General features: G+C 31.8%; 1 protein-coding gene across 1 annotated transcript in view; it reads right to left on the reverse strand.

Moving 5' to 3' along the window:
- Positions 1-4224: 4224 nt before the first annotated feature.
- Positions 4225-25823, reverse strand: part of Ahcy (adenosylhomocysteinase) — a 50781-nt gene continuing 29182 nt past the window's right edge. The window contains exons 4-9 of the mRNA XM_067288355.1: positions 13853-13952; positions 11769-11881; positions 8813-9020; positions 5356-5561; positions 4611-4805; positions 4225-4546 (exon numbers count right to left, since the gene is read on the reverse strand). Of these exons, the coding sequence (XP_067144456.1) occupies positions 4415-4546; positions 4611-4805; positions 5356-5561; positions 8813-9020; positions 11769-11881; positions 13853-13952 (954 nt within the window). The 3' untranslated portion in view covers positions 4225-4414. The remainder of the gene's footprint in view (positions 4547-4610; positions 4806-5355; positions 5562-8812; positions 9021-11768; positions 11882-13852; positions 13953-25823) is intronic.

Consider the following 25823-nt stretch of genomic DNA (forward strand, 5'->3'; position numbering starts at 1 on the left):
GGGCATTAATGTTGTTGTTTAATTAATTATGTCATATTCGTATTCGCGTATATTTTAATATTTATACGATATTTTAAAATGAGTTACGAAACGTTTTATTGAAACTTATCGTATTTAATGAAAGAATTATTTATCTATTTCTAGAAGACGAGTAACTAATATATAATTTATTTTATATATAAAGCAAAGAATGAGCATTTTTCATTATATACAAAAGATAACATTTGAAATCATGTTAATTTTAAAAATATTGACAAAAACAATAGCAACAAAATATCACAAAACTTCACAAATAGAAACTCCCCAATAATATATTTGAACTGTTCCACAACTGGGGAGAAACTAGACCATATTATGTCACCACTAAAGTATATCCTTAGGGTACTATTCAGTCTACAAATACGTAGTAAAAACAAAATTTTAGTGTTTAATTAAAGAGTTAAAATGATCGATTGCAAATAAAATAACTTATAAGTTATAACTTACATCTAAATACCAACAACTGCCGAATCATAGTGGGCTATTTACGGCTATTACATAAATTATAAACCAATTTGGCACTAGAGGTAGACGTTAGGCTCCATCTCATATTAAGTTTAATAATTATAATTTAATTAATTAATTTAAATAATTTAGACCTAATGGAAGAAAAAATCGTAGTGACAGCGGGCCAATAGAGAGCACGGTGCGCGATCTTTGCCATAATGTGGTTTGCGCGCCAATTTTTGTACGTGCGTTAATCAAGCCGAATAGTTTGGCCGAATATACTATTCGTTACATCACTAATATATATATATTTTTAAAAAAAGTGTACAAGGAATAAAACAGATAATAGAAAAACATCGCATATATACAAAGTATATACAAACTTTCCAACACCATCCAGTAGTGGAGAGGTGAAAACAGTAGGCATGCGAGCCCAAAGCAGCCGAGTGCAAATGAACATTTGCACGAGAAGAGGGGGGGAAAAAATGCAGAACAAAGGTAAAGCTGCTCTGAAGAGGGAGTGGGTACAAGTGCACAAGGATGGTTAAAATTAACATACCACTAAAAACCTTACCACGTAAAAGCTGGGACTGCAGTTCTTTTAAAATACAGTGGTACCTTGACATACGAGTTTAATTCGTTCCGTAACCTTGCTCGTATCTCAAAGCAATTTTCCCCATTAAAATTAATTGAAATGCCATTAATCCGTTCCAGCTCCCAAAACACCACCTCAGTTGTTTTTGTTAAGTGTTTTTGAATAAGAAAAATGTATTTACAAGAAGAAACATTTATTTATAAATAACAAATACATATTCTATAAAAACATAATAAAAGAAAAAGTGAAGTGCTTACGGAAGCGCTTAATTTTCATCACTGGTCTTCGCTTTTCGTCACGCTTTGCTCATTTTCACCTGCAGATCGTTTAAAAAAACTGTCCAAGGAGGTTTGTTTTTTCCTCTCTTTCAGGATATTGCGGAAATGAGTTAGGCAAGTTTCGTTGAACAACTCCGATGCACGACCAGTTGCAACTTTTTCGGGGTGATTTTTATCCACGAACTCTACAACTTTCTCCCACATTGCCAAGATCTCCTTTATATCTCTTGTTGAGATAACCTCCTCCATCTCTGGCTCCTCTTCAAAACTAATTTTTCGTTGAACCACCGTTTGCTGCTGGGAATGTAGATCGTGTAACTCCTCGGTTGTCAGCTCCTGAGACTGTTCCTCGACGAGTTCATTCACATCTCTCTCATCCACCTCCAGACCCATGGATTTTCCCAGAGAAACAATCTCCTCTACCACTGACACTTCGGGTTCCAATCCCTCGAAGGCCCTTTCAACTACAGCCTCAGGCCACAGCTTCTTCCATGCAGAGGTTAAGGTCCTCGTTGTAACACCCAGCCAGGCCTGATCAATAATTTTTAGGCATATCACGATGTCAAAGTGGTCCTTCCAGAACTCTCGAAGGGTAAGGTTTGTGTTCTCCGTCACCTCAAAGCAGTGCCGAAAAATGTGCTTGGTGTACAACTTTTTAAAATTAGAAATCACCTGCTGAAGTGCACTATTTTACCACTTATATATGATACATATATTCATTCATCAAATGATGTATGAAATATTATTCAGAATACCATGGTTTAGTCAAGAATATATTTTATTTATTTATTTGTTGATTAAAAAAAATGCTTTTAATTATCTATTTAAATCTTTTAAAAATTTACAGAATTATGCATCTTATTTAATTTTATCATCATCGCAGCAATGAGTCAATTCATGTTTTCTGGGTTATGGGTTTATAGTATATTTTGTAAATTATAGAGATAATTATTGGGTGTTATATATATATATAGATTTTTTTTTTCGGGTAGTGATGAAATTTGCTTAGAATACACCCTGGGGTAATCTAGGGTAAAACAAAGGTCAGGGTAGTTCCACCAGAAGCAGGCTGCAGCACTGGTCACAATAAATATTTGCTCATTTATATTGTAAAAATTGCTTCACGTGCTTTAACAGATGTGAAAAAAAATCTTCATAGGGATTCCAAAGTCGTCTTGGGTCCAACATTTCACCTTGAAATAAAGCAGCAACGAGTTGCTCATGCTTTCCGGCAACATTTAAAATTTTGATGGCACCATCTATTATCATATTTTATTAAAAAACGTTTATATTATAAACTATTATAAAATGGCCAAAATCTTAATTTTCAGCGTAGGGATGAGTTTTATAAAAAATGCTAAATACTAATAATAAATTAAATCTTCATTAAATCTAAACCCCACTATCTCTCCATCCCCTGGACCTTTAATTTCCAAAATTTAATAGTATTAATGCCCCTTATATACAAACTGCCATGCTAAATTTCATTTCTTAATTACTTTCTCATCCCAAGATATTAAACAAAATAGATTACAACACACATGGGATTTTTTGCCTTTTTACCAGGGCCATGCGGTAGATTTTCTCAGTATTATGCAAATCTTCGAAATGCCGCTCCTTAAATGCTGCTTGGGCAACCCTTTTACGTTGTCGCCTGATGTGGCCGCCTCTCTGTATCATAGCATGGCACAGCCATGTGTGTCATATCTCCACAGGGGTAGGACTTAATGAAGATTTTATTCATTGGAGAAGTACAAAATTGCTTTAATCACACAGGAACACACATGATGAAAAGACTTTTGCGTCACATATTTGTACAAAATGTTGGATATGCATTCTGGGGTATTTGCCTCTCTTCAATCCCTTTTTTGTGTACAATTATAAATTCTGTGTAATCAATTACATTAAATTTAACGTTTATTTATATTAAACATGTTCAAAACCCAGAAAAAAATCAGTTACCTGAAACAATATTTACTTGTGACTTTTGGATAAATAGTGAAGATTTAATTTTGTGTTTTTTTTCTTCTCAATAAACATAGAAATAACCAGAAGCAATTAAGTATTAAAACTTTTATTCTTATCATTTATGCCTTTTATAAACTCATCCTACTCTCAATTAAGCTTTCACCAATTTATAGTAATTAAAATTGTAAAAAAAATTTTTATCAAAATCTCATAACAGATGGCACCGCACACAATTTTATTTATTTTGCTTACAGTAAAACCTTGTTATTTCAATATCAGATAATTCGAAGTCAACTCTAGTCCCCAAGCAAAAGAATAGGCTTTTGCATATATTTTAGTTTGGATAAGTCAAAATACATATACAATGAAATTCGAAGACATTATCTGGCCCAGTGACTCAGATTTCGAATTAAATGATATTTTCAATCATATGTATTTGTAAGAAAAGTTTATGTCCAAGTGGCATTTTTGGTTTTACCAATTATACACTGATTTATTGGACATCCATTGGAGGTTATTCGGACATGGCAAAGCTGCTAACGAAGAAAGAATTTTTATTTTTATGAAAGAAATATATTTAAGATTTAATTATTTTGGTCATTTTTCGCAAAAATCTATTGTTTCAATAATTCCAAAGTCCATTAAATACGCGTGTATTTACGATAGAATGCATACGTAACTTTAGCATTTAATAGAGTTTGTTTTCATCAGATCATATGATTTTCGTAATCTCAAACTCAAGACAGTGAATTCTTCACATAATTAGCCATTGTCCTCTAGACCAGTGTTTTTCAACAGCTGGTTCACACAGATTGGCAGAAAAATATTTGACCGTACTGACACGAGCAGTTCACTACTGGTGTCATTTAATTAATAATCTAGAATTAATCAACGAGATTTGGCCATAGTAAAAATTAAAATCTTTATTTGAAACTAATTTTGACTTTTCCAGACAAAATGAAATTTTTTCAATCAATATTAAAACATAATTTTCAAAGAGCAAATGCACTTCATTACAAAAATAATTGGGTGGAAAACTTTCTTTGCTTTATTATTCCGAGCAACCTACATCTCAGTTGAATGATAATCAATAACGATAATGTTCAGGTTTAAAGGGTCCATCCTGATCTAGACTCAGATACTCAGCCTGACTTTCACTCAGTTTACTCAACTTGACGTTAAGATGCTGGAGGTGGAGGGCAGCCACTTCTTCATCCAACTGCAACAGAGTATTTTTATTGGTCCAGATTATTCTTTTATCTATCCCAGTCGATTCAACTTACCTTTTTGGGCAGGAAATAGACGCCCACCGGGTACTGCGTCGGTTTCGTCCACAGTTCAATCTGGGCCAACACCTGATTACTGAAAGAGTTACTCATGACGAAACTGGGATGTCCCATAGCGCAACCCAGATTGACCAGCCGACCTTCGGCCAATAATATTATGTGGTTACCGTTGGACAGTTTGTAGCGATCCACCTGAGAATGAAAATCGTTAGTTTTTGTATTAATATATTTTACCTGAATTTTATCAAATTCTATAAATTGCCAGATTGTCAGATTTTATTTATGCCAGTTAGTTTTGTCAGTTAAGACATGTTCTGGGCACTAATTTACACAGTGTGACCCAGTTGCAATGGCAATGTTGTGAAAAATTTCCTTTTGTATGAAGTGTTATACAAGGAAAGGAGCTACTAAGCATACAGTAGAACTAGGATAATTGTAGAGTATATTTGGTATTCACAAAATTATGTCCATTTTGTATTGTGCATTTTATGTTTTGTTCAAAACCTAATTTAGTGTATTCCAAAAGACTTCCTTATCTTGTTTAACATTAAAACTAATGTAAGAATTAAAGTATAATACATCTGAAAAAAAAAACTACTTTTACCACTATGTGCACTAAATCAGAATGCCAAATGGTGGAAAGCATTACTAAATTTTATAGTCAAAGCATCTTGCATATAATATCAAAACACTTAATTTAGTACCATTCTCAATAATTATATATATATTTTAAATGACTTACTTGAGGTTTAATGTTAACTTTTTCTACACAGTTTTCATTTAGCCATTTAACGTCTATCTCTATGTCAAAATGGCCAATGTTGCAAACTATCGAATCATTTCTCATCTTCATAAAATGTTCGCCTCTAATTATATCACGGCAACCAGTTGTTGTAACAAACACAGATGCTTTTGTGCACGCTTCTTCCATTGTCGTCACTTCGTATCCTATTTAAATTTATAACTTTTTAGTTGAGTATATTAAGAATAGTTTTACATAAAAGTGAATATATAAAATTTTATTGTTTACTTAATGATGAAATTAAAATAGTAATTATTAGAATCAACAATTTTACTAATGAGTTTCTCAGAGTACAAGAAAAGTAAAATAATAAAAGATGTGCTGTCAGAACAAGCAAGGTAGGCAATGCATAAAAAAATTTTATCAGAATTCTGATTTTTTCACTGCAGAAATGCAAATTTAATATTTTCACTAATATACATGCATCTTGTATTTCATATCTGATGCAAGAATAAAAATTTTTGGAATTTCACAGCACCCATGAACAAGGATAGAATTAGGAATGTCTTCAGCTCCTGTGAAGTTAATACACAACTCTTTAAATACTATCAGTCAGGAAAATAGCAAGACGTAAGAAGTACTCATTTCTGTCTCATCATGTAAGAAAAGGAAGCATATCTGACAGGTAATGTTGCTTCAGAAAAACTTTAAAGTGTACTGAAACTTTACAGAGTATTGAATTTACAGGAAACACTAAAACGTAAAAAATTTTAATTAAAATTTTTTAAAAGCAACTTTATATAACTTCAGCACTGTTCAAAAAGTAAAAAGTGATTATAAATAAATAAAAACAGCTGTCAGTGTCACATAAAACAAAAAAAATGCACATATTCTTCTTAAATTTAGTTAAAATTTTATCACTTATTACGTAGTTAACTAAAAACCTCACTAATATAAAATTTATAGAGCTATTTAATTTAGATAATTTTACTGTAAATAGCTAAATTGTCATTCATTAATCAAAATTAGAAAAGTAAATAGGCTGACTTAAATTTTAATTAAGTACTATTATTGATACATTGTACCAACTTAACTACTTAAATTACATAAAATTACTTTCTTCTCCAATTTAAATTTTACCAAAGTTACTGATCACTAGGTCCATTAAAGTGACATAATAATACACTATCACAATTTTAAATTTTGTGCCAAAAATAGCTTTTTTTAAAAGTGCTACTGACTTACAAATTTGATAAAAATACATTGAATTTGCTACTGTACAGTTGCATCAACGATGACACTGCTTATGGAATTGATTTCACATCCTGTTATTCCACAATGTTTACTAAAGTGCATGCATGAAGCATGAGTCTGAATGTTTTCATTTGATTTTGGTGACTGTTGTGCTTGTGTTAGCTTGATTTTGTGTAAAGGTTTGTATAAACAGACAAATTTTGCTGCTATTTATTGCTGCATATTTGGCTGTTTGCTATAAATTTTGCTGCCTAGATATTGCTCATATGTCTCCACCTTAGTTTTTCCATTCATTATAATCTAAATGGTAAAATTTTTTCTTCATGCCTACTTCCAATAGGACATACCATTAACATACAATAATTCTAAATTTATTACTAGAACATCTTTGAATATGTTTAACATTTATATATAAGAATATCTATTTTCAATTATATATTATAATAGTTTAGTAATTTAAAATTCTATTTCACATGCCAGCAAATTATAAAAAACTTAATTTTACTAGAAATTTTTATTATAGAATCCTTAAAATGAAACTTGAATGTAAACTAATTACTTCAATAAATTAAAAGGGAGGAAAAAACCTCTTTAAACTAGACTTTACTTAAAATTTTTTTTTGACTGTCTTGAACAGTTACCTTCAGGTTATAAACAAAGTTCTAATATATAGAAATTGCACTTGAGAATTCCGTATAAAACTTGTAGACAGTTCAAGGCAGTTAAAAATGCTTTGTTTTAAATAATTCTGGTTTGAAGGTTTATTTTCATTTAAACACATTTAGCCCAATATAAAGAAATATTGGCAAATGTCAATCATTAACTGAAGTTTGTAGCAATTGACATGACATTAAATCAAGTATACTACATCCTTTAAAAAATTTATAAATTCGTTAACTTATCAATTTATGTCAATCAAGACATTATTTTCTTAAAGTTCACCATTGCAAGAGCTAACAAGTTTTATCCTGGATCTACTAGAAAGCTTTGATGCTAAATGATAAATTATTTCATATATTCAATTCTGTCTAGGGTTTGGCAAAACTTGGTATGTTGTGACTTGACAAGCAAAGTCTAGATTTCTGGGTCCATGTTTAAAAACTTTGTATCAGTTCTCATTTATTGAACTTTGCTATCTATGATACATATTTAGTTTAGTTGCTTTTTTATTTAAGCCTGCATATTGAGATTACATACATTTATAAAAAACAATTAACTAATTAATAGTCACATCCTATTTTGCAAATATCTCTTTAGTTATAATTACCAAATTATTGTTATTTGTGACATTTCAAAAGGAAAGAAAAAAAAGTCATCTTAAACAGAAATGAATCAACTAAATAATATGCATATTTCCCTTAAAGTTTAGTTTACTTTTTCCATCCAGTTGTATTAAGCCACTTTGTTATATCCTTGTGGCTCTGACCACACCCATGATAGGATGGTTAGGTGAAGAGGGATGGGATACAACTTATCTGAGTCAAATGGCCCATGAAAAATTCCTGGAAAACTGCTTGTCCCAGATTCAATTCAAGATCCCCAGAGCAGAAGGCCAATGTCTTAAGTAACCTTGGTCACCTGTCTATCAAGCTTCCAACTTTGAGACTGCCTGGACAGTTTTCCAAACTTTTCATTTCTTTGGTTTTTTTACTATATGTGTTTTTTTTTAAATTTTTGTAGAATAAACAAACATAACATGCATACTCCTATTTTGCACACAATCCTGACAAATTTGTGAAAAATCATTTGATTATTTTATGAAATCTGCCTGCAATTTATTTTTACGGTTTGGACTATTTTTAACTTTCCGCACTGCAAAGTTGACTTAAAAATACTGTCATACTAACTGTACTGCCAGTACTGTACATGTGAAAACAAAACTAAGCTAGTTATATTTTATCTTTACAGATTACTAAATATAAGTAACCTCCAAGATAAAATACAATTTGCAGATTATATTTACTAATTCCATTTTGTTTCCTTACATCTTTAATAATGTTTTGACAATTGATGATTTCCATTTAATTCTGTTAATATACAAAATTTGGACTCTGATCTGAAATATCCTAATTATATTAAGTACTCACTTCTGAATCTAAAATTTAAAAACATTTGTATAAGCCAAAATTATTCAACAAAGAAAAACTTGTTTATCATAAAATAAGTTTTAGATTTATTTATCAAATATTAAACTTAAATTTACCTTCCATTGCAGCCTGTAAAGCATTTATAGGATCTATTTCTGTTATGATAACTCGTGCTCCAAAAGCACGCAAAGACTGGGCACTTCCTTTGCCAACGTCTCCATATCCGGCAACGACACAGACTTTTCCCGCCAACATTATGTCTGTGGCTCTCTTGATACCATCAGTGAGAGATTCACGACAACCATACAAATTATCAAATTTGCTCTATAATAAAATTAGAAAGCATGTAATTAGAAACTATGACAACTTAATACATAATAATTAAAATAAAAAATTTTTATTTGAATAGATAATTATAAGAAAGCATATGATGTATATACTGTAACATTACTGTAATCTCCCATGATTAATAATCCTTTAAATTACTTTAAATCTTTATTTTAAAAAGACTTATTTAATTATATTTAAAATGTGAAAAAAGATTAATTTAAGAATTGATTCTTCTCTAGGGAGTCTCTAGGGAAAATTTTTTACAATGGGGTCTGCCCAAATGTGAAGTTTGAGAAACCAAAGTCATGATGCACATCCATTGGGTCAATTTGTATCCAAAGGCATGCAATTTCTCACACTTTTCAAAAATTTGTATTAAGTTGTGTTTCCCTTGGCCATAGATGAGACTGAGTGTGAAAATGCAGACTAGTGAATGCAATTCTCATCAGCTATAGCTACGATGTCCATAACTTTGCCAGATTGTGCATGTTTCTTTAAGTTGCTGTAGGGCTATCTTAAGAATGATTTATCATGATAATGTTGCAATTTGGGCAGACTCAATAGACATTATGCTACATGGAAAAACAGTTGCAGTCAGCTGTTGAACACAGTGGACTGTCTTCAAGTTTCATACCTAAATATTGGGGAACACATTGAACATTTCCTACATAACAGTACATGCTGTACAGATTGCTTAGTGATGTTCCATAATGCTTTAGAGAACAAATAAATGCTTTTCATTGTGTTTGTTTCTCTGCTTGCAGTGCCATTTACCCCATAGTGAACAATTTTCGAACAAATTTTTTCCTTGCAAAATCCCTTTCTGTATCCTTTGAACAGTGTGTACAACCAATAAGCTGATTAATGCCAAAAAATTTTGGCATCAATCAGCTTATTGGTTGTAGCTACAGCACCTTCCGAATAGAACAATTTTCATTATGATCGCTCAATACAGAGCTTAACCTTCTAACACCCTGATCACATTTATTACAAAATGAATTGAATATAGTCAGAATAGCTATAATCAAAGTAGGATATCACATAAGCAAACTAAACTACCCATACTGTAAGATACAATCTTGTTCCAGAAATCTATCCTATTATACCTGGCAACAATCTATCCTATATACCTGGCAACTCTAACATTTGTTTATGTAATAGTCAATTCTGTAATCCTTCCTGGTCACAAGTGCAAATTTCAATCTTTTCACATGAACACAATGGGTATTATTGAAGATTTAGTGCATGTTTTGAATAGTGGTTACAGAAAGATGGAGGTAAGTATCAAACAGCAATATTCAGTGAAGTTTTATATGAAATTGAAAGAGTGCAACTGAATCTTAATGCATTAGAACATTCCATCATATATAGTTTTGTCATGTGCTTATTGGCATAAAATATCTTTATAATGGCAAGAATTAGTGGGAGACTGGGCAAGATTGGGATGTCATTCAACATTCAGTCATAATGTTGAAGGTGCACAGACTTGTCTAAGATCAATAAATGACAATTAGTCATCATTTTGACAATTATGATCTTTGATTTCTAATGACAACTTATTTTGAAACCAAAAACATCCAAAAAGCTGTAACCAATGTTGTGCAACAGCTTGATGAAAATAACTTTCAGGGATGGTATGAAGCATGGAAGAAAAATGGAATAAGCACATTATGTCAGAAGGGACTTACTTTGAAAGAAATTAGCATTAAAATGTAACAATTTTGAATAGTTGATTTGTAATAAAATTAGTTTCATTACTTTTCAATCAGGCCTCACACTTTTCAGCTAGTAAAGAATAGTGCCATCTTTTGTCTTAATATTGATCTTGTATACGATCTTGTAAGTACCGGATACAAAGGTTCAAAAAGTGAGTACTTATTTAATACCAGTATTCAGACTTGAAGATTTGGTAATTGATCTTGTTTTCACTTTGCCACACTGTAATTAATTTTAAGAGTGAAAAAAAGCTATTTTGTAAGAATTCTTATTTTTTAAGTTTTAGTCTTAAGAAATATTGTTAATTATATGCTGTTACACAAACAAAACTATAAATAAAATGTTTGATTCTAAGATGAGAAAACTTGTTCCTCAGAAGTGACTAAATAAAATCACAATCATCTCAAAAGCATATTGTAATACAGTAGAGCAGCGATTATTCGAACACCGATCAACTGAAGCATCAATTAACCAAAAGCGTTCCAGTCAGATTGTGTCAGGTCATGTGTCATGTTAAATCAAACGTTTCTGATACTACATTAACTTCTAAAGTATGATTTTTTTTTGTTTTTGTTTTTAACAAAATAAATATTTTTTCAGTATATTTATTTCGTTTGTACAAAATATATCATTAAAAATTATTTCTTTAATAGCCACGATTATTATTTTTAAAATTTTCGTTAAGCTTAACATAGACGAAAATTCAATGTGTGAAGCAACATGCAACGGAGAAAAATTTCAACATGGGATATATTAATATACTATTATTGGGATATACTAATATATTATATTAATAATGTATTTTTTCATACATAATCAGTTATCCAAAAAATCAATTTTCCAAACAACCCTAGTACCCAATTGATTCGGATAATCGATGCTCTACTATACTCACATTCACTTAATACTGATAAAAACTACCACTTTTATATATATTGAACTGATTCATTTATGAGAAGTGTTAATTTCATTACTTCATCTTTATATAAGTTGGGAGTGAACAGTTAACAATTTTATATAAATTACCTTTGTAACAGAATCATTCACATTAATGGCAGGCACTTTAAGTCTTCCTTCTTTCAACATGCGATATAAATTATGCACACCAGTTGTTGTTTCCTCTGATATTCCCTTAATTCCTGAAAAATAAAAATTATTTTTGACTATGAAAGATTCGATTTACAAAATGTCTATAATTTAAAAAAACTGATCATAAAGAACCCCATTCATTTCTTTCAATTAAAAAGAAGTTCTGAAGACAATAATCTTAAACCTATGGTCATTTTCATTAACTTTTCTTAAAAATTAGTTATGTGAAAGCCTATTTAACAACCAAAAGTGTGTTTAATTTAATGAAATTTGATCGGTGTTAGTTAAATTAATCTGATTTTGAAGTAATTTGTTGTGCTAATATCAAAAGAGCAGAAAACAGATTAGAATGTATAAGTCTGCAATTTGAAAACTGCTGACCTATACTTCCCTATTATTGTATGTCCATCCATCCTTGGTTAATCTTGAAAATGAAGTTAGATGGAAATTATAAATATTCAAGTTGTGACCTGTTCTGACATTTTATATATTTTTTTATGTTTTATCTTAATCAAAAATATCAGCAAATGTTACATGTATTGCTACTAGTAATTATATGTTTATTACACAAATATATAATCTCGTTCAATATGAAATTAATAAAGTACCGTATATCTCGGCAGATAAGATGACCTTCAGATAAGACGAGGTATAAATTTTCGTCGAAGTTTTATAGTTTTAGCATATATCTGTCCTATAAGACGACCCCCAAACTATCAATGGCCTGTGAATTTCATTTAGAGCAACGATCATCACTGGATAATAACACTGTATAGCATACACGGAATTATGTCCTGTTTGTAATTTTTTGAAAGGATGTCAAATTTTATTTTCTTGCATCTGGCGGCACTGCCTTGCAATTGTTGCAAACATTCACACTGATTCAGGCATTCAAATAATGATCTTGACTATTCACAAAAACATCATATGGCCTATTCTATTTTGTGGACATATTATTTACTAATAGAGAGTAGAGTTACAGTTTATCTGTTTTTTTATAATGGTTTTAATTTATATAAATTTCAATCTAATTTTTTTGTAACTGTCTTATAAGACGACCCCAGATTTTGGGGGCCTTTTTTTATGATTCGACTATCGTCTTATCTGCCAAGATATACAGTATATTAGTTCATTATATTAGTTGATAGCAGTATAAAATTTTGATTCCAAACAAATGTTTGATATAATGTGCGATAATTTCACAACGAATAAACGCACATGCATAAGGGTTATATTGAATTGTACAAAACAATATTCTATATCTTTCTGGCTCAGTGCCAGCAAACAACTATGTAACTAGACAATGTTAGTTTTCACAAAATGTTACAAATTATTAAGTTTGTGTGTCAGTTCTGATATATATTATTTTTTTCTTATAAATTTTTCTAATAAAATGTATTGATGAATATGTATTTAAAAATAAAGATATTAATAAATGTAAGTGATTTTTTTCATATAGATATAATGATAATTCGATTTTTGGTGAACTTTTAAAATAATATCGCCTGACTGACCTATATTGTCTTAGAAGGGATAACAAAATAAATGTAAGGTCCCAAGGGGCAGAAGGTTCCAATTAACTGTATCCGAACTTCAAGTCTGAACTGGAAGTCATGTGATTCTTTAAATTAAAATATGATTAAAAATTGCAACTCAGCATTGTGATGTTGCAATCATTTTTTTATTTTCATTTTTACACAGATTTGTTGTATATAGTATAAAACAAATTCAGAAAACTGGAACAGAATTCCACAATGAAAATTCAATAGCTTAAAATTGGTTCCTTTTATCCTCTAAAATGCTTACGATTAAAGATTTTTGACTATTACATGTTTAATTTTACAAACTTTTATTTTAAAAATGAAATATTTAAAAAGTTAGGTAACCACTTGTTTGCCTTTCTTCAGTTATAAATCTTGTTATAATTACTAACCAAATTTTGTTTTATTTATAGTATGATCTATTCCAACATTAATAAAATTTAAAAATAATAAATCAATTTTTATTACAGTAAATATTACCTGATAAGTATTGTGGATATTTAGTGTGAACTAAATTTGTAAGATCGCCTCCGTCGTCAAGAATCATATTCAGTGGTTGTCCATTTGGAAAAACTAAAGTCTAAAGAATAAAATGTTATAATTTATAATTATGATGTGTTGTTTTTAACAACCATTGTTTCAAATTTTAGTATGAGAATTATATTCATATAACATCTTAGTTACTTTCTTCTATATTAATTTTAAGCAAATTGTCTTTAAAAAAAAAAATATCTTTTTGAATATTTTGCTTGTAACGTTCATGTTAAAATATTCAAATTAAACTTTCAGTAAAAAAAACATTACAGTCAAAGTAGCATTCAATAACCAAACTGATAAAACATAAGTTTAAATAATATTAATTGTTTTGTAAAAATATAATTGAGATTTTTTACAGCACTTAGAAACGGAAAATTGTTACTTGTTTAACTTTTGAATATTTTTTGCCCCTCAGACATTAAAGCCCATCATGGATTCAACTAGGTCTGCACTGGAAGATCAGTAAGAACGAATTCTGATGTATCTAGATTGACTCATCTGTGAAAATTGTGATTTTGACTGAAGTCAGAGCCTGCGTTAGATGGATGCCTTTGTTGTCCTTGGTTATCTGGTAGTCTAATTTAATTAAGATGTACTAAATTTCCATCAACATGTAACAAATTACTTTAATAATGTAATAAATTATCATTAGGTCTAATGTTTTTAACAAATTTGCTTTTGAACAAAATAAAACTATACCCAAAGACAGACAGATTATTCCAAATCCAGTGTACTTTTCTTTATACATGGACAAACTAGTTCACAAATTGAATTCTGTGAAAAATTTTACTGGTGTTAAGATCAAGGGACCACCATTTAACCATTCTTCAACAGTATATATGTGAACAAATGTGTTCCTAACTACACCAACAGAACTCCAGACAGCAATTGAGGTATTGGAAAATTTTGACAGAATAAATTAATAATTGAAGTACACCTATCCTTCGTTTTACACAGTACTTCTTTTACACGTTTTCGCTTTTACACGTTTTAAAATATAAATGTAGAAAATAAACTGGCTATGATCAAAAGGAACAATTTTTAACTCTAATCTACATCTATATTCCAATCCACCTTAATTATATGTTATAGTTGATATTTAGGATACTAGGTGACAGTTTTATTTCAATCCGTCAAATAGTAACTGATAAACCGATATAGGGTACTCCCCATACGCACGAAGTTGCATTCATTGCACATAGTTTTAAACCAGAAAATTTTAATTTTTCATATTCATAAGTAACAAACGATTACATTATTTTTAATTACATTTTTTACATTACATTACACAATTACATTACATTTTTATGAATCTTTCAGATTTTATTTTTTGTTCCTTTGTACTTTGTATTTAATTAATAAAAGAATATTTTTTTCTTTGCCTTTCAATATTTTTGTTTGATTTATGTACCTTTAAAAAATTGAAAAAATTCATAATTAATAAACAATGAAATTATGTGTTTTTTGCATACTTCGATTTACACGGTTTTACATTCAAAAAGATACAAATTCGATTTACACGTTTTTCTCAGGAACCTATCTTCTGTGTAAATCGAGGGATAAGTGTACTGTACATGTACATTTGTAAGGAGTCAAGTCCAAACATTAGTTTTGTTTTAATTATAGCTATAATTTAGTTTGGGACATTTTATTTTATTTAAAGACAAACTTCTGCACCTAATTCAGAAAGACAAAAGTTACACGACTCACTTGAGACACCATCACCAATCTAAAGTGACATCTCAGATTAAACAATCTCCAAAGGAGTTAAATAGTAGTTACTTAATTGCATTGTTACAGATTTCAAAACATCAGCAAATAAATTTATGGAAAGATTGGATTGACTCATGTCAAAAAGTACTTTTAATTCTTCAGAATCTGTTAGCAAGTATGTTTGTAAATAAGATAGAGTGGTACATGCTAACATAATGTCACACATGAGATATAAGACAACAGAGAAGCCAGAAGACTGATGAGGTGATGCTACCAAGTGCAAGGTAGAGCGAGATGATACTTTCGAGTGTGAGGCCTAGCAAATCAAAAAGATTGAATTCTTTTGCTATTCCTGGTGTGATGGTTAGGTGATTTAGAATCTAAGTGTTTTTTTTGTAAGTGATTTGATTTTGAGCTATTTTTGTCAATTTTGTGGAGACTTAAAATTAAGTTAGATTTAAGTTCCCCAATTGCCAGGAAAGTTTTCTAAACACTATATTTTGTTTTTGAATTAGACTAATTGCACTGTGCAACAATAAAATTTTTTTGTCACAAGCATTGTAGTAAATGAAACATTCTGTTACACTGATGTAGAATATGATATTGCAGAGGTGGGCAAGCAAGAGTTCAGTGGGAGCTGAAATGTAGGTTTTGCAAAATGTATGGGAGCCGCAGTTCTGTACTGGTGGATAGTATGGTATGGCAGGGAAGTATAGGGTGTCCCCCAACTGGGACAAGAACTTGTTTTCAAAGAATAGATTTGAAATGTCAATTTAATTTACTGCACCAACTTGGAAATAAATTACTAAATATTACATATATATAATTACATATTTTCACAAAATTGTGGAAATAAAATTGAAAAATAATAATAAAAAGCAGAAATTAACACTTTCAGCAACAGCCACATGTAACTCAAAAAGAGCTGCATTTGCCCATGTCTGTGAAATTGGTTTATTTCTGTCAGGTCAGGATTTTTTATGTCACAAGCATATATTACATTAATAACGTTACAGACTTTCAGGAAAAGTGGATCTTGATGCAGTACTTTGCCTGCGGGATCTGTTTTTCAGAGTACAACAGTAGTCAGCCAGGATGCTGGAACTCCATTTTAGCCATAAAAAACTTCCTACTGGATACTTTAAAGGTGTAGTACGTTTGTTTTACATTCCAGTAAACATTTCTCTTTTATATGAAGAGAGCCTATTCTCATTCCAGTATTATAGATGATACTAATAAGGTGATGGGTTGCATCACAGACATCACCACTATGCATGGCTACTCCAAGTGAATTAGCCCATAGACAAAAAATCAAAAAAACAACCAGACAGCATACCCAAAAGATGCTCCTGTAGATAACATGGCACTATGAAAAACTGGATCTTGCCATAATGTGGTGGCTTACGGTCATCACATGCATAATATATATAAGGAAATAGCATCGTATGCAGATACAAGATTAACATACAGATGTAGTCGCCATGTGTTTAAAATGCCCAGAAATGAAAAAGGCTTGATTGATTACAACAGACCACCAGGCATATATAAGGAACTTTTCAGAGATGAAAGATTCCAGAGAGACTTAATCACCATAGATTTGACAGTTAAGTCCCTTAAAAAGCACTTAACCAAACACAATCTGATATAGATAAAGGCACTACCCTCTTGATATATGCAGGGGAGGATAAAATTATACCAGATTTACAATGGGCTACATTAATTCAAACAACAAAAAACATAGACCAAGTCAAAGTACTAAAAGTGCTAGAGATTTTTAAAACAAAGACAATGAAAATGTATAAATTTTAAAGAAAAGAGGCACATTTCACAAGCATGGTAGGCCCTGTTTGATACATCATCATAAAAACCCTTTTATAATTCTACACTTAAACACATCCTATTGGTTGATTTTAAATAATTTTAAATTTGAATTTTTGTGTAAGTTCTTCTGTGCCTAACACATTTGAACACCAGAACATTAGACATTCCATCTATTTGAAATTTGTGACCTGAAACAGGTCTTAGAAGACCAAAAATGTTTGTTTTTCTGAACTTACACCATTCTGCTGCATGAATACCAACATAGGGAGTTTCTGCACTATAGTATAACCCAGTTTCTGGAGTATTTTTGTTCTTTATCTGTTAGTGAAGAGTAATCTGGTTAAGTTGTCAATCACTATTTATCATCATAATGTTATTAAACTTCTGTTTTATCGTTGAAATTAAGCTTGCGGTACCAAGAAACCATAAAGTACAGTAGTAATGAAAAAGAAACAGTTTTAAGGTTAAGACAACTGTTTATTTGATGAAAGTTCAAAGATTGTGTTACAAAGGAAATTTGCCGTCCACTTTAAAGTGCAGGTAGATATTTGGTTTTACATTTATGACGTAATTTATGATCTTAACAGCTTTGTGATGGTTAAAATAATTTTTAATAAATCATTTATTGAAAAAAGCAGAAATGTTTGTAGTTATTGACTGGATGTAATTTTTCAAAGTAGACAAATCAATATATCGATTTTTATTAGTCACTTAGATCAGAGGTGTCCAAACTACGGCCCACAGACCAGACCCGGCCCAGCAGGTGATTTTATCCGACCCACAAAGGCTTTTGAAAAATACTGATTTTTTCGCGCAAACCTGTTTGATTTTCAAAAATGTATATTGAAAATTGAAAAAAAATGCAAAAATCATATTTGATAAAAAAAGGATTTAAAATGCAAATGAATTTCCAAATTTAAAGCAATTTGCTTGTAAATTTATTTCTATGTTTGGGACTACCTATACGTGAGAACAAACTTTTTTCAGGCTAAAGTATCTGAAATCAAAGTACAGGGCAAATTTATCGGATGATCATTTGCAATCATTGCTTATAATTGGTGTTTCAGATTTTAATCCCAACTTTAAAGAAATTCTTCAGCAAAAAACACAGTTCCATCATTCCAATTAAAAGTTGCATTAAATAATTTTCTAATTATGTATAATTTAGCTACGTTTGTTTAGTATTGGTGTATCTGCAATTAACTGTAAAAAATAAAATTCAATGCTCCCTTGGTCATAGAAATTTTTTAATTCACATATTCATGTGGCCTGCCACAAATGTATTTAAATTCAATCCGGTCCTTGAGGCAAAATGTTTGGACACCCCTGACTTAGATCATAAATAATATTGTAAATGCAAGAACACAGAATACATTTCTTATCCTTTAAAGTGGCTAGCAAATCACCTTCATAACTTGAAATTCAAATTTTCATCGCCTTTTTCTATGTAAGGGCCACATTTCAAAACTTTTGAACTGACACGGGCTGCACACAAGAGAAAAGAGGGGGAAAATCTCAATAAATCACAATTCTTTATTCATATATAATTATAAATTAGCATAGGTATACTTAATATAGCTTCTGGCACTGATCTAAACATAATATATCAGAAATATTTGGTTAAATATTAGCCACTGCTAGTTTTAAATTAGTTTTGATGTGTCTGTTAGCCGGTTTCTTGTTTCGATTTTTACTAAATTCATTGCAAAAAAAACTATTCACAAACATAAGTTGTAGAAAATAGTGTTTGAATTTTAGTTGACTACTTCCTTAAGCTGGGAAATTGATATATTTATTTATATTTTATGCCATGCGGATTGCAAAAAATATTACTGCGGGCCACAGGTTGCCCATCTCTGGCCTAAACAAATCTTCATCTACCCTTCTGTTCATTATAAGTTTCATTTTTCTTTTTCATTACTTCTGCTCATTTTCGATGAATTAATAATTAAATCAACATTTACATTTTGTAGTAATTTCTATATCCATTTAATTAAAATATTCTATACAATCTGTTTGCTGTTTAGAATTCAATTAAAAATACAATTTTTACAGCTGAAAAGATTAAAATATATATACAGTATATTATTTATTATATATCCTACATATACTATTTGGTATTGTCACATTCCTAATGCAAATTTAATATTTTCATAATCCATTGTATTCTTCACTTTTGTCCAGGTTAAAACAAAATATGGCCTCTGGCATGTACCTCTGAATAACGGACAAACCTCTCTCATGACAGTCTGCTATTTGGAGATTACATCATTATTACATCACAATCAACATAATTAAATACCCCTTTCTGTCCGCAATCGAACTCAGTTCGATCGGTTTACATAGCGTTACACAGAAAATGGTGTTTTAGACCCTCGGAGAAAAAAAATCGGCGAAAAAAAAATGTTTTTTTGGACTTTCGGATGTATTTTCAGTCCCCAAATTTTTTGAAAAATTTTTTCCCGCGCGAAAAAATTTTATTGCGATTTTAATTAACCCTTAATGACGGGCAATTAACGCTTAATTGTTTTTTTATGGGATTTTTTTATAGAACTTTATTTATCCTTCTAAACTTCTAGCGCACCGATTTTACTTCGGTAAAGTTATTTAAAGCTATTTTCTGATGTAAAAAACAACATCCAATAGTTTTTTAATTTTTTTAATTAATAGATTTTTTTATAATTACGTTTAATTAAGTCGGGGGGGTCGGAAATTTCAATTAAAATCGTAATTAAAAAAAAAAGTTTTGAAATATCCAGCCATCTAGTATTCACCCTACTTTTTACCCTTCTCCTCCCGAGAGTTTCATGAGAATGTCCCGCGAAACACGACACCAGCTGTTCTCAAGGTCATCCAGCTGTGTAAACAATGACTCATCAGTGTCAAGTTTCGCGCTAAGGCGAGAAAAAGGAAATTGTACTTTGAAGTGTTTTCTTCAAAATTAACACATTTCTTTCGTTTTTTTTTTAGTTTTGACTATTTTTAATTATAATTTAATTATTAATTATGATTTTTTTTTAAATTCGCGCGGACAAGAAGGGTTAAATAAGATTTAGTTGTGCGTATGGAAATACTGATTCTAGTGGGTGGAAAATTACAATACCGAATAAAGTTTTACACACTCGGCATATGCTACACTTTAATATTAAGTCTACTTTTCAACCTGAGTATCATCTTTTCAAGAATAAAATTCCTTTGAGGAGAAAGGTTATAATTGCAAGAGTAAGATTATACTTAATCGCTAATAATAATAATAATAATAACAACAACAACTCTCCCGTGGTCACCACCTGGTCGTGGTGAAAGAGCCCAGTAATTTTACTGATCCATAGGGCAATGCAGGTTGGAGCATAAGCTCCTGGTAGGGACACCCATGCCAGTAAGGTCTATGGGGAGAAATGAAGCTAAGAGTGACCACACCCACATTCTGTGGAGATATTTATTATGGTGATAACTAGATCAAAGTGTGATACCGGCTCGGACGTCGCCCGGGTTAACAAGGTCCGCATTCGTGAGTTAGGCAGAGGCTCACGTTCGAAAAATAGGCCACAGTCTCCCCTGGTTACCGGTGGCGAAAGCAGCACCGGCCCAAGCATGGCTACTGCAATGCCCTCAACAGATGTGAGGAACCAACCCAGCCTTGGTGTTTCTGTGGCAATGCATCCACAGACCACAAAGGCTGGAAAACCACGCCAACAGATGAAATGGACAGCAGAAATGAATGAGTTTATCATCCGTAATTATTACACCATCACAAAACTTGAAACAAACATGACAGCATACAGACAACAACTACACCATAAATTCACACAACAATATCCTCACCTCACTGTTACTGAACAAAGGGTTGTTGATCAAAAAAGAACAATTATACACAACAACCTTATTCCACAAACAACACTTGAACTTATCAAACAACAGGTTGCTGATCAAATACATCAACAGACAGAAACATCTAACATTAATGAAGATCACGTAACCTGTCAGGATAATCCAGCAACAAGCATTGATAACACCACACATACAACAATTACCACTAATGATACTACAGACACTTCCTCGTCCATCACTGATAACATAGACATGGATTTAGATAATACGCTCTCACTTATATTTCAGGAAACACTCACTAAATATACAGGCACAGATCCCACACAACGACCACGAATACCAAAAATCAACACGTCAAAGGAAGTAGGAAAAACACTAAATTATGTAAACACTCACTTAATACCACACTACATTCATTCAATTTCTACACTCGCAGACATTCATACATTAGTTTATGCTGGGGCAGTCACAGTAGTGACACACCATGGACTGAAAGTACAGTCACAGACAAATACACAGAAAACACAATACTATCACAAGCCTGCCTGGCAGAGAAGAATAGAAATACAAATAAATGACATTAGACAGCAATTAGGCAGGCTGACACAATACACTAAAAGCAACATAACACCCAAATTAAGGAAACAGCTCAAAAACATTTTCAAGAAAATAAAAACACATACAAAACATGAACATCACAACACACACATTACAGAATACATTGATACACTAAAACAAAAACTTGCTGCCAAAGCACGTAGACTCAAACGTTACAAAACATGTACACTACGAAAACAACAAAATAAATTATTTACAAACAATGAAAAACTCTTTTACAGACAAATTAATAACAAAGCAAACACTGATACACAGCACAGTGGCACACCAACAGAAGAAGAACTCACAACATATTGGTCTTCTCTTTGGTCCAGTGCTGTCACGCATAATGCTGATGCAGGCTGGATCGAGGAGGAGAACAGAAACTTGCACAACATACCAACTATGCCCTGTGCTGAAATAAACATACATGATTTCCAATACACTGTTAACAGAGCACACAACTGGAAGACACCTGGTGTAGACAACATTCACAATTTCTGGTACAAAAAGTTCACATCACTGCACCAGGAACTAGCTAAACACCTAACACACATCATCATCAATCCACAAGACATGCCAAATTTTCTTACTCAGGGCATCACCTACATGAAACCTAAAAACAACAATACCACAGACCCTACACAATACAGACCAATTACATGTCTCCCAACACTCTACAAATTATTGACATCCTGTATCGCAAACAAAATATACAAACATATTGAAGAACACGACATTCTAACAGAACAACAAAAAGGTTGCCGTAGAAATCACAGGGGATGCAAAGAACAGTTACTCATAGATTCAGTCATTCTACGGCAAGCACACAAACAACACAGAAACATACACATGGCTTATATAGACTACAGAAAAGCATTCGACAGTGTTCCACACAGTTGGCTGCTACATATTCTACATATGTACAAAATACATTCATCACTCATTGCATTCTTTCAAAACACTATGCAGCACTGGAGAACAACGCTACATCTCAGGGTTAGTAACACTTCCATACAAACAAACCAAATTTTTATTAGGCGAGGAATTTTTCAAGGAGATTCCTTGAGTCCGCTCTGGTTCTGCTTAGCCCTGAACCCATTATCCAACATGTTAAACAACACGCAATATGGTTACAATATTAGACATGAAAAAACAACACAGTTTACACTGTCACATCTCATGTACATGGATGACATAAAACTTTATGCATCCACACAAAAACAACTTCATCAACTCCTACAAATCACACATTCATACACCAAGGACATACAAATGGAATTTGGCCTAGATAAATGCAAAACAGTCCACATAGAAAAAAGAATCCTGAAGAAAGAAGATTTTGCACTTGGAAATGGAGACATTATTGAATCCATGGAAGAGGGCGAGTTCTATAAGTACTTAGGATTCCAACAGGCCAAACTAACAGAACATGGCAGGCATCCTTATGATCTGGCCCAGGATTTTGTTGACAAAACTGCGTCAAACAGCTGGTTAGCTCGGGGATTCCTCTTTGGGGAGACGGAAGGATTCATGATCGCCATACAGGATCAGGTCATAAATACTAAAAACTACAGAAAACACATACTCAAAGATGCAACACTCACAAATGACACATGCAGAAAATGTCACATCATGCCAGAAACTATACAACACATCACCTCTGGTTGCAAGCTCTTGGCACAGACAGATTATTTACACAGACATAATCAAGTAGCAAATATAATACACCAAGAGCTTGCAAAGAACACAAATTAGTAGACATCCACGAACCATATTACAAATACATTCCACAGACAGTATTGGAAAACAACATGCACAAAATGTACTACGACAGAGCCATAATCACAGATAAAACAATTCACCACAACAGACCAGACATCACACTCATTGACAAACACAATAAAATCACATACATTATAGACATATCCATTCCAAACACTCACAATATACAAAACGCATGCACTGAAAAAATTAGCAAGTACACAGAACTTGCCCAGGAAATAAGGCATCTGTGGAGGATGGATAGGGTGCTTATTGTACCTGTTGTTCTCTCCTCTACAGGTGTCATACCACACACACTACACAAAAGCCTGGGCTCATTAGAATTGAATAGAAACACATACATCACACTACAGAAGGCCACTATATTGAATACATGTCATATTGTGAGAAAATTCCTGAATACAGACACACACACTGATATACTTCTTTAATTTCTGTTTTGGTTACTATGCCTTGACTTTGGTCCGGCATAGTACTTAGCCACCGGTGTTAACCGAGTATATCTAACTTAACTAATAATAATAATATAAAAACTATCATATTTTTCAACAAATGATATAATCAGATATATTACGTGTGCTAATGTTACATTAAGAGAAATTTTACTGATAAGGCTTCAAATGGGTGTTGATGGTTTTTGTAAAATTTTATAGTTTTTATGGGTTTAATTTAATGTACAGATTGTTTCCCTATATTTGGTGCAGGTGTGCAAATGTTGTTTTAATGGTTAAAATCTGTGTAAAAAAAAAAAAAAAAAAAAAAAACAAAAAAAAAATAATAATTTTATAATAAGCACAACACTTTAACATTGATAAAAAATACATTGCTGTAGCAAATGTTTTCAACCTTACTTAAAAAGGTCCTCGAGCTAATAAAACGGTATCTAAGATTCTAATGATTATGGAACAAACATTTTTAAAAATCTAACAAGTCTCAATATCTTCTAATCTGATTACTGGTGTTATGAATACTCTCGTACACTCTCGTTAAACCTTTATCTCCAGTACTGCTTAAATTTTGGAAAAGAAATGTTTTTGGCCTCACCCAAGGTCTGCTTCAGTTTAAATGAAAACTGGATTCCAATCAAACGATTCTTGAATTCAAGGCATTAGTTAGGAGAGCATATACTCACCCTTCCAGTTGGAGAGAGACAGTAATTGAACTACAGAATCTAGAGTGCATCGCGATGGCACATGGTTACAAAAAACAACTAATATGAGGGTTAGCACATGCCTATTCCAGACCACATGATACACATGGTACACCCAATACTCAAAGGGCTCGCAACAAAGATTGGAATCAAGACCCAGCCAGAAGACACACCATGGTTGAGTACAACCAATGATTTCAAGCTTTATATAAAGAAATTGCAACCAAAACTGGCACCAAATTAACATACTGAAGGTCGCCCACTATATATATATATATATATATACATACATTATTGTGCAATGTGAAAGAAACACAGGACAATCTCAGAGCTCCAGGAATATACAGTATTTTGGTGAGAGATGACAGGTTTAGGCGAGAAATGGTGTACATCAGCTCCACTAAACGTCCCATCCAACAGAAAGTTGGGGAGCACAAATATGATATAGACTATGCTCGACATAGACACCGCCCCTATCCACCTATGCCACCAACCCAGAGGTTCATGCAGACCTATCCAATGCCAGACTGATAAAAAGAGCCTTTCACACTAACTACATCAGGGCTCTCGGAGCCCTTGAAATATACAGGACCACCAGACAGTGAGATGTATAAACTCTAAAGAAGGCAACGTGTTTTCATATGCCTGGCGCTACATATGCAAAGAGCAAGAAATCACCAACGCTCCATAGCACGAACATATGTTCGAATTTATTTAAAACTCAACATTTGAAATTTTTTCAAGAATTGTTCTAAGATTAGAATCCAGTTTTCATTTAACCTGAAGCAGACCTTGGGTGAGGCCGAAAACATTTGTTTTCTGAAATTTAAGCAGTACTGGAGAAAGGTTCAACGAGTGTATGACAGTGTTATAACAAATCTAATATGAAATTCAAATTACGGCTTGTGTTGATTTAGTACTCAAATATGATTTCAATGCTCATGTAATTATGTGAGCACTGGAATGAATTTGAATACCAAAAAATAAATTGCTGGAGTAAAGTGAAATTGTTTAACT

This window comes from Centruroides vittatus, unplaced genomic scaffold, assembly GCF_030686945.1.
Source record: "Centruroides vittatus isolate TY-2023 unplaced genomic scaffold, ASM3068694v2 contig_1309, whole genome shotgun sequence".
Taxonomy (NCBI): Eukaryota; Metazoa; Arthropoda; class Arachnida; order Scorpiones; family Buthidae; genus Centruroides; species Centruroides vittatus.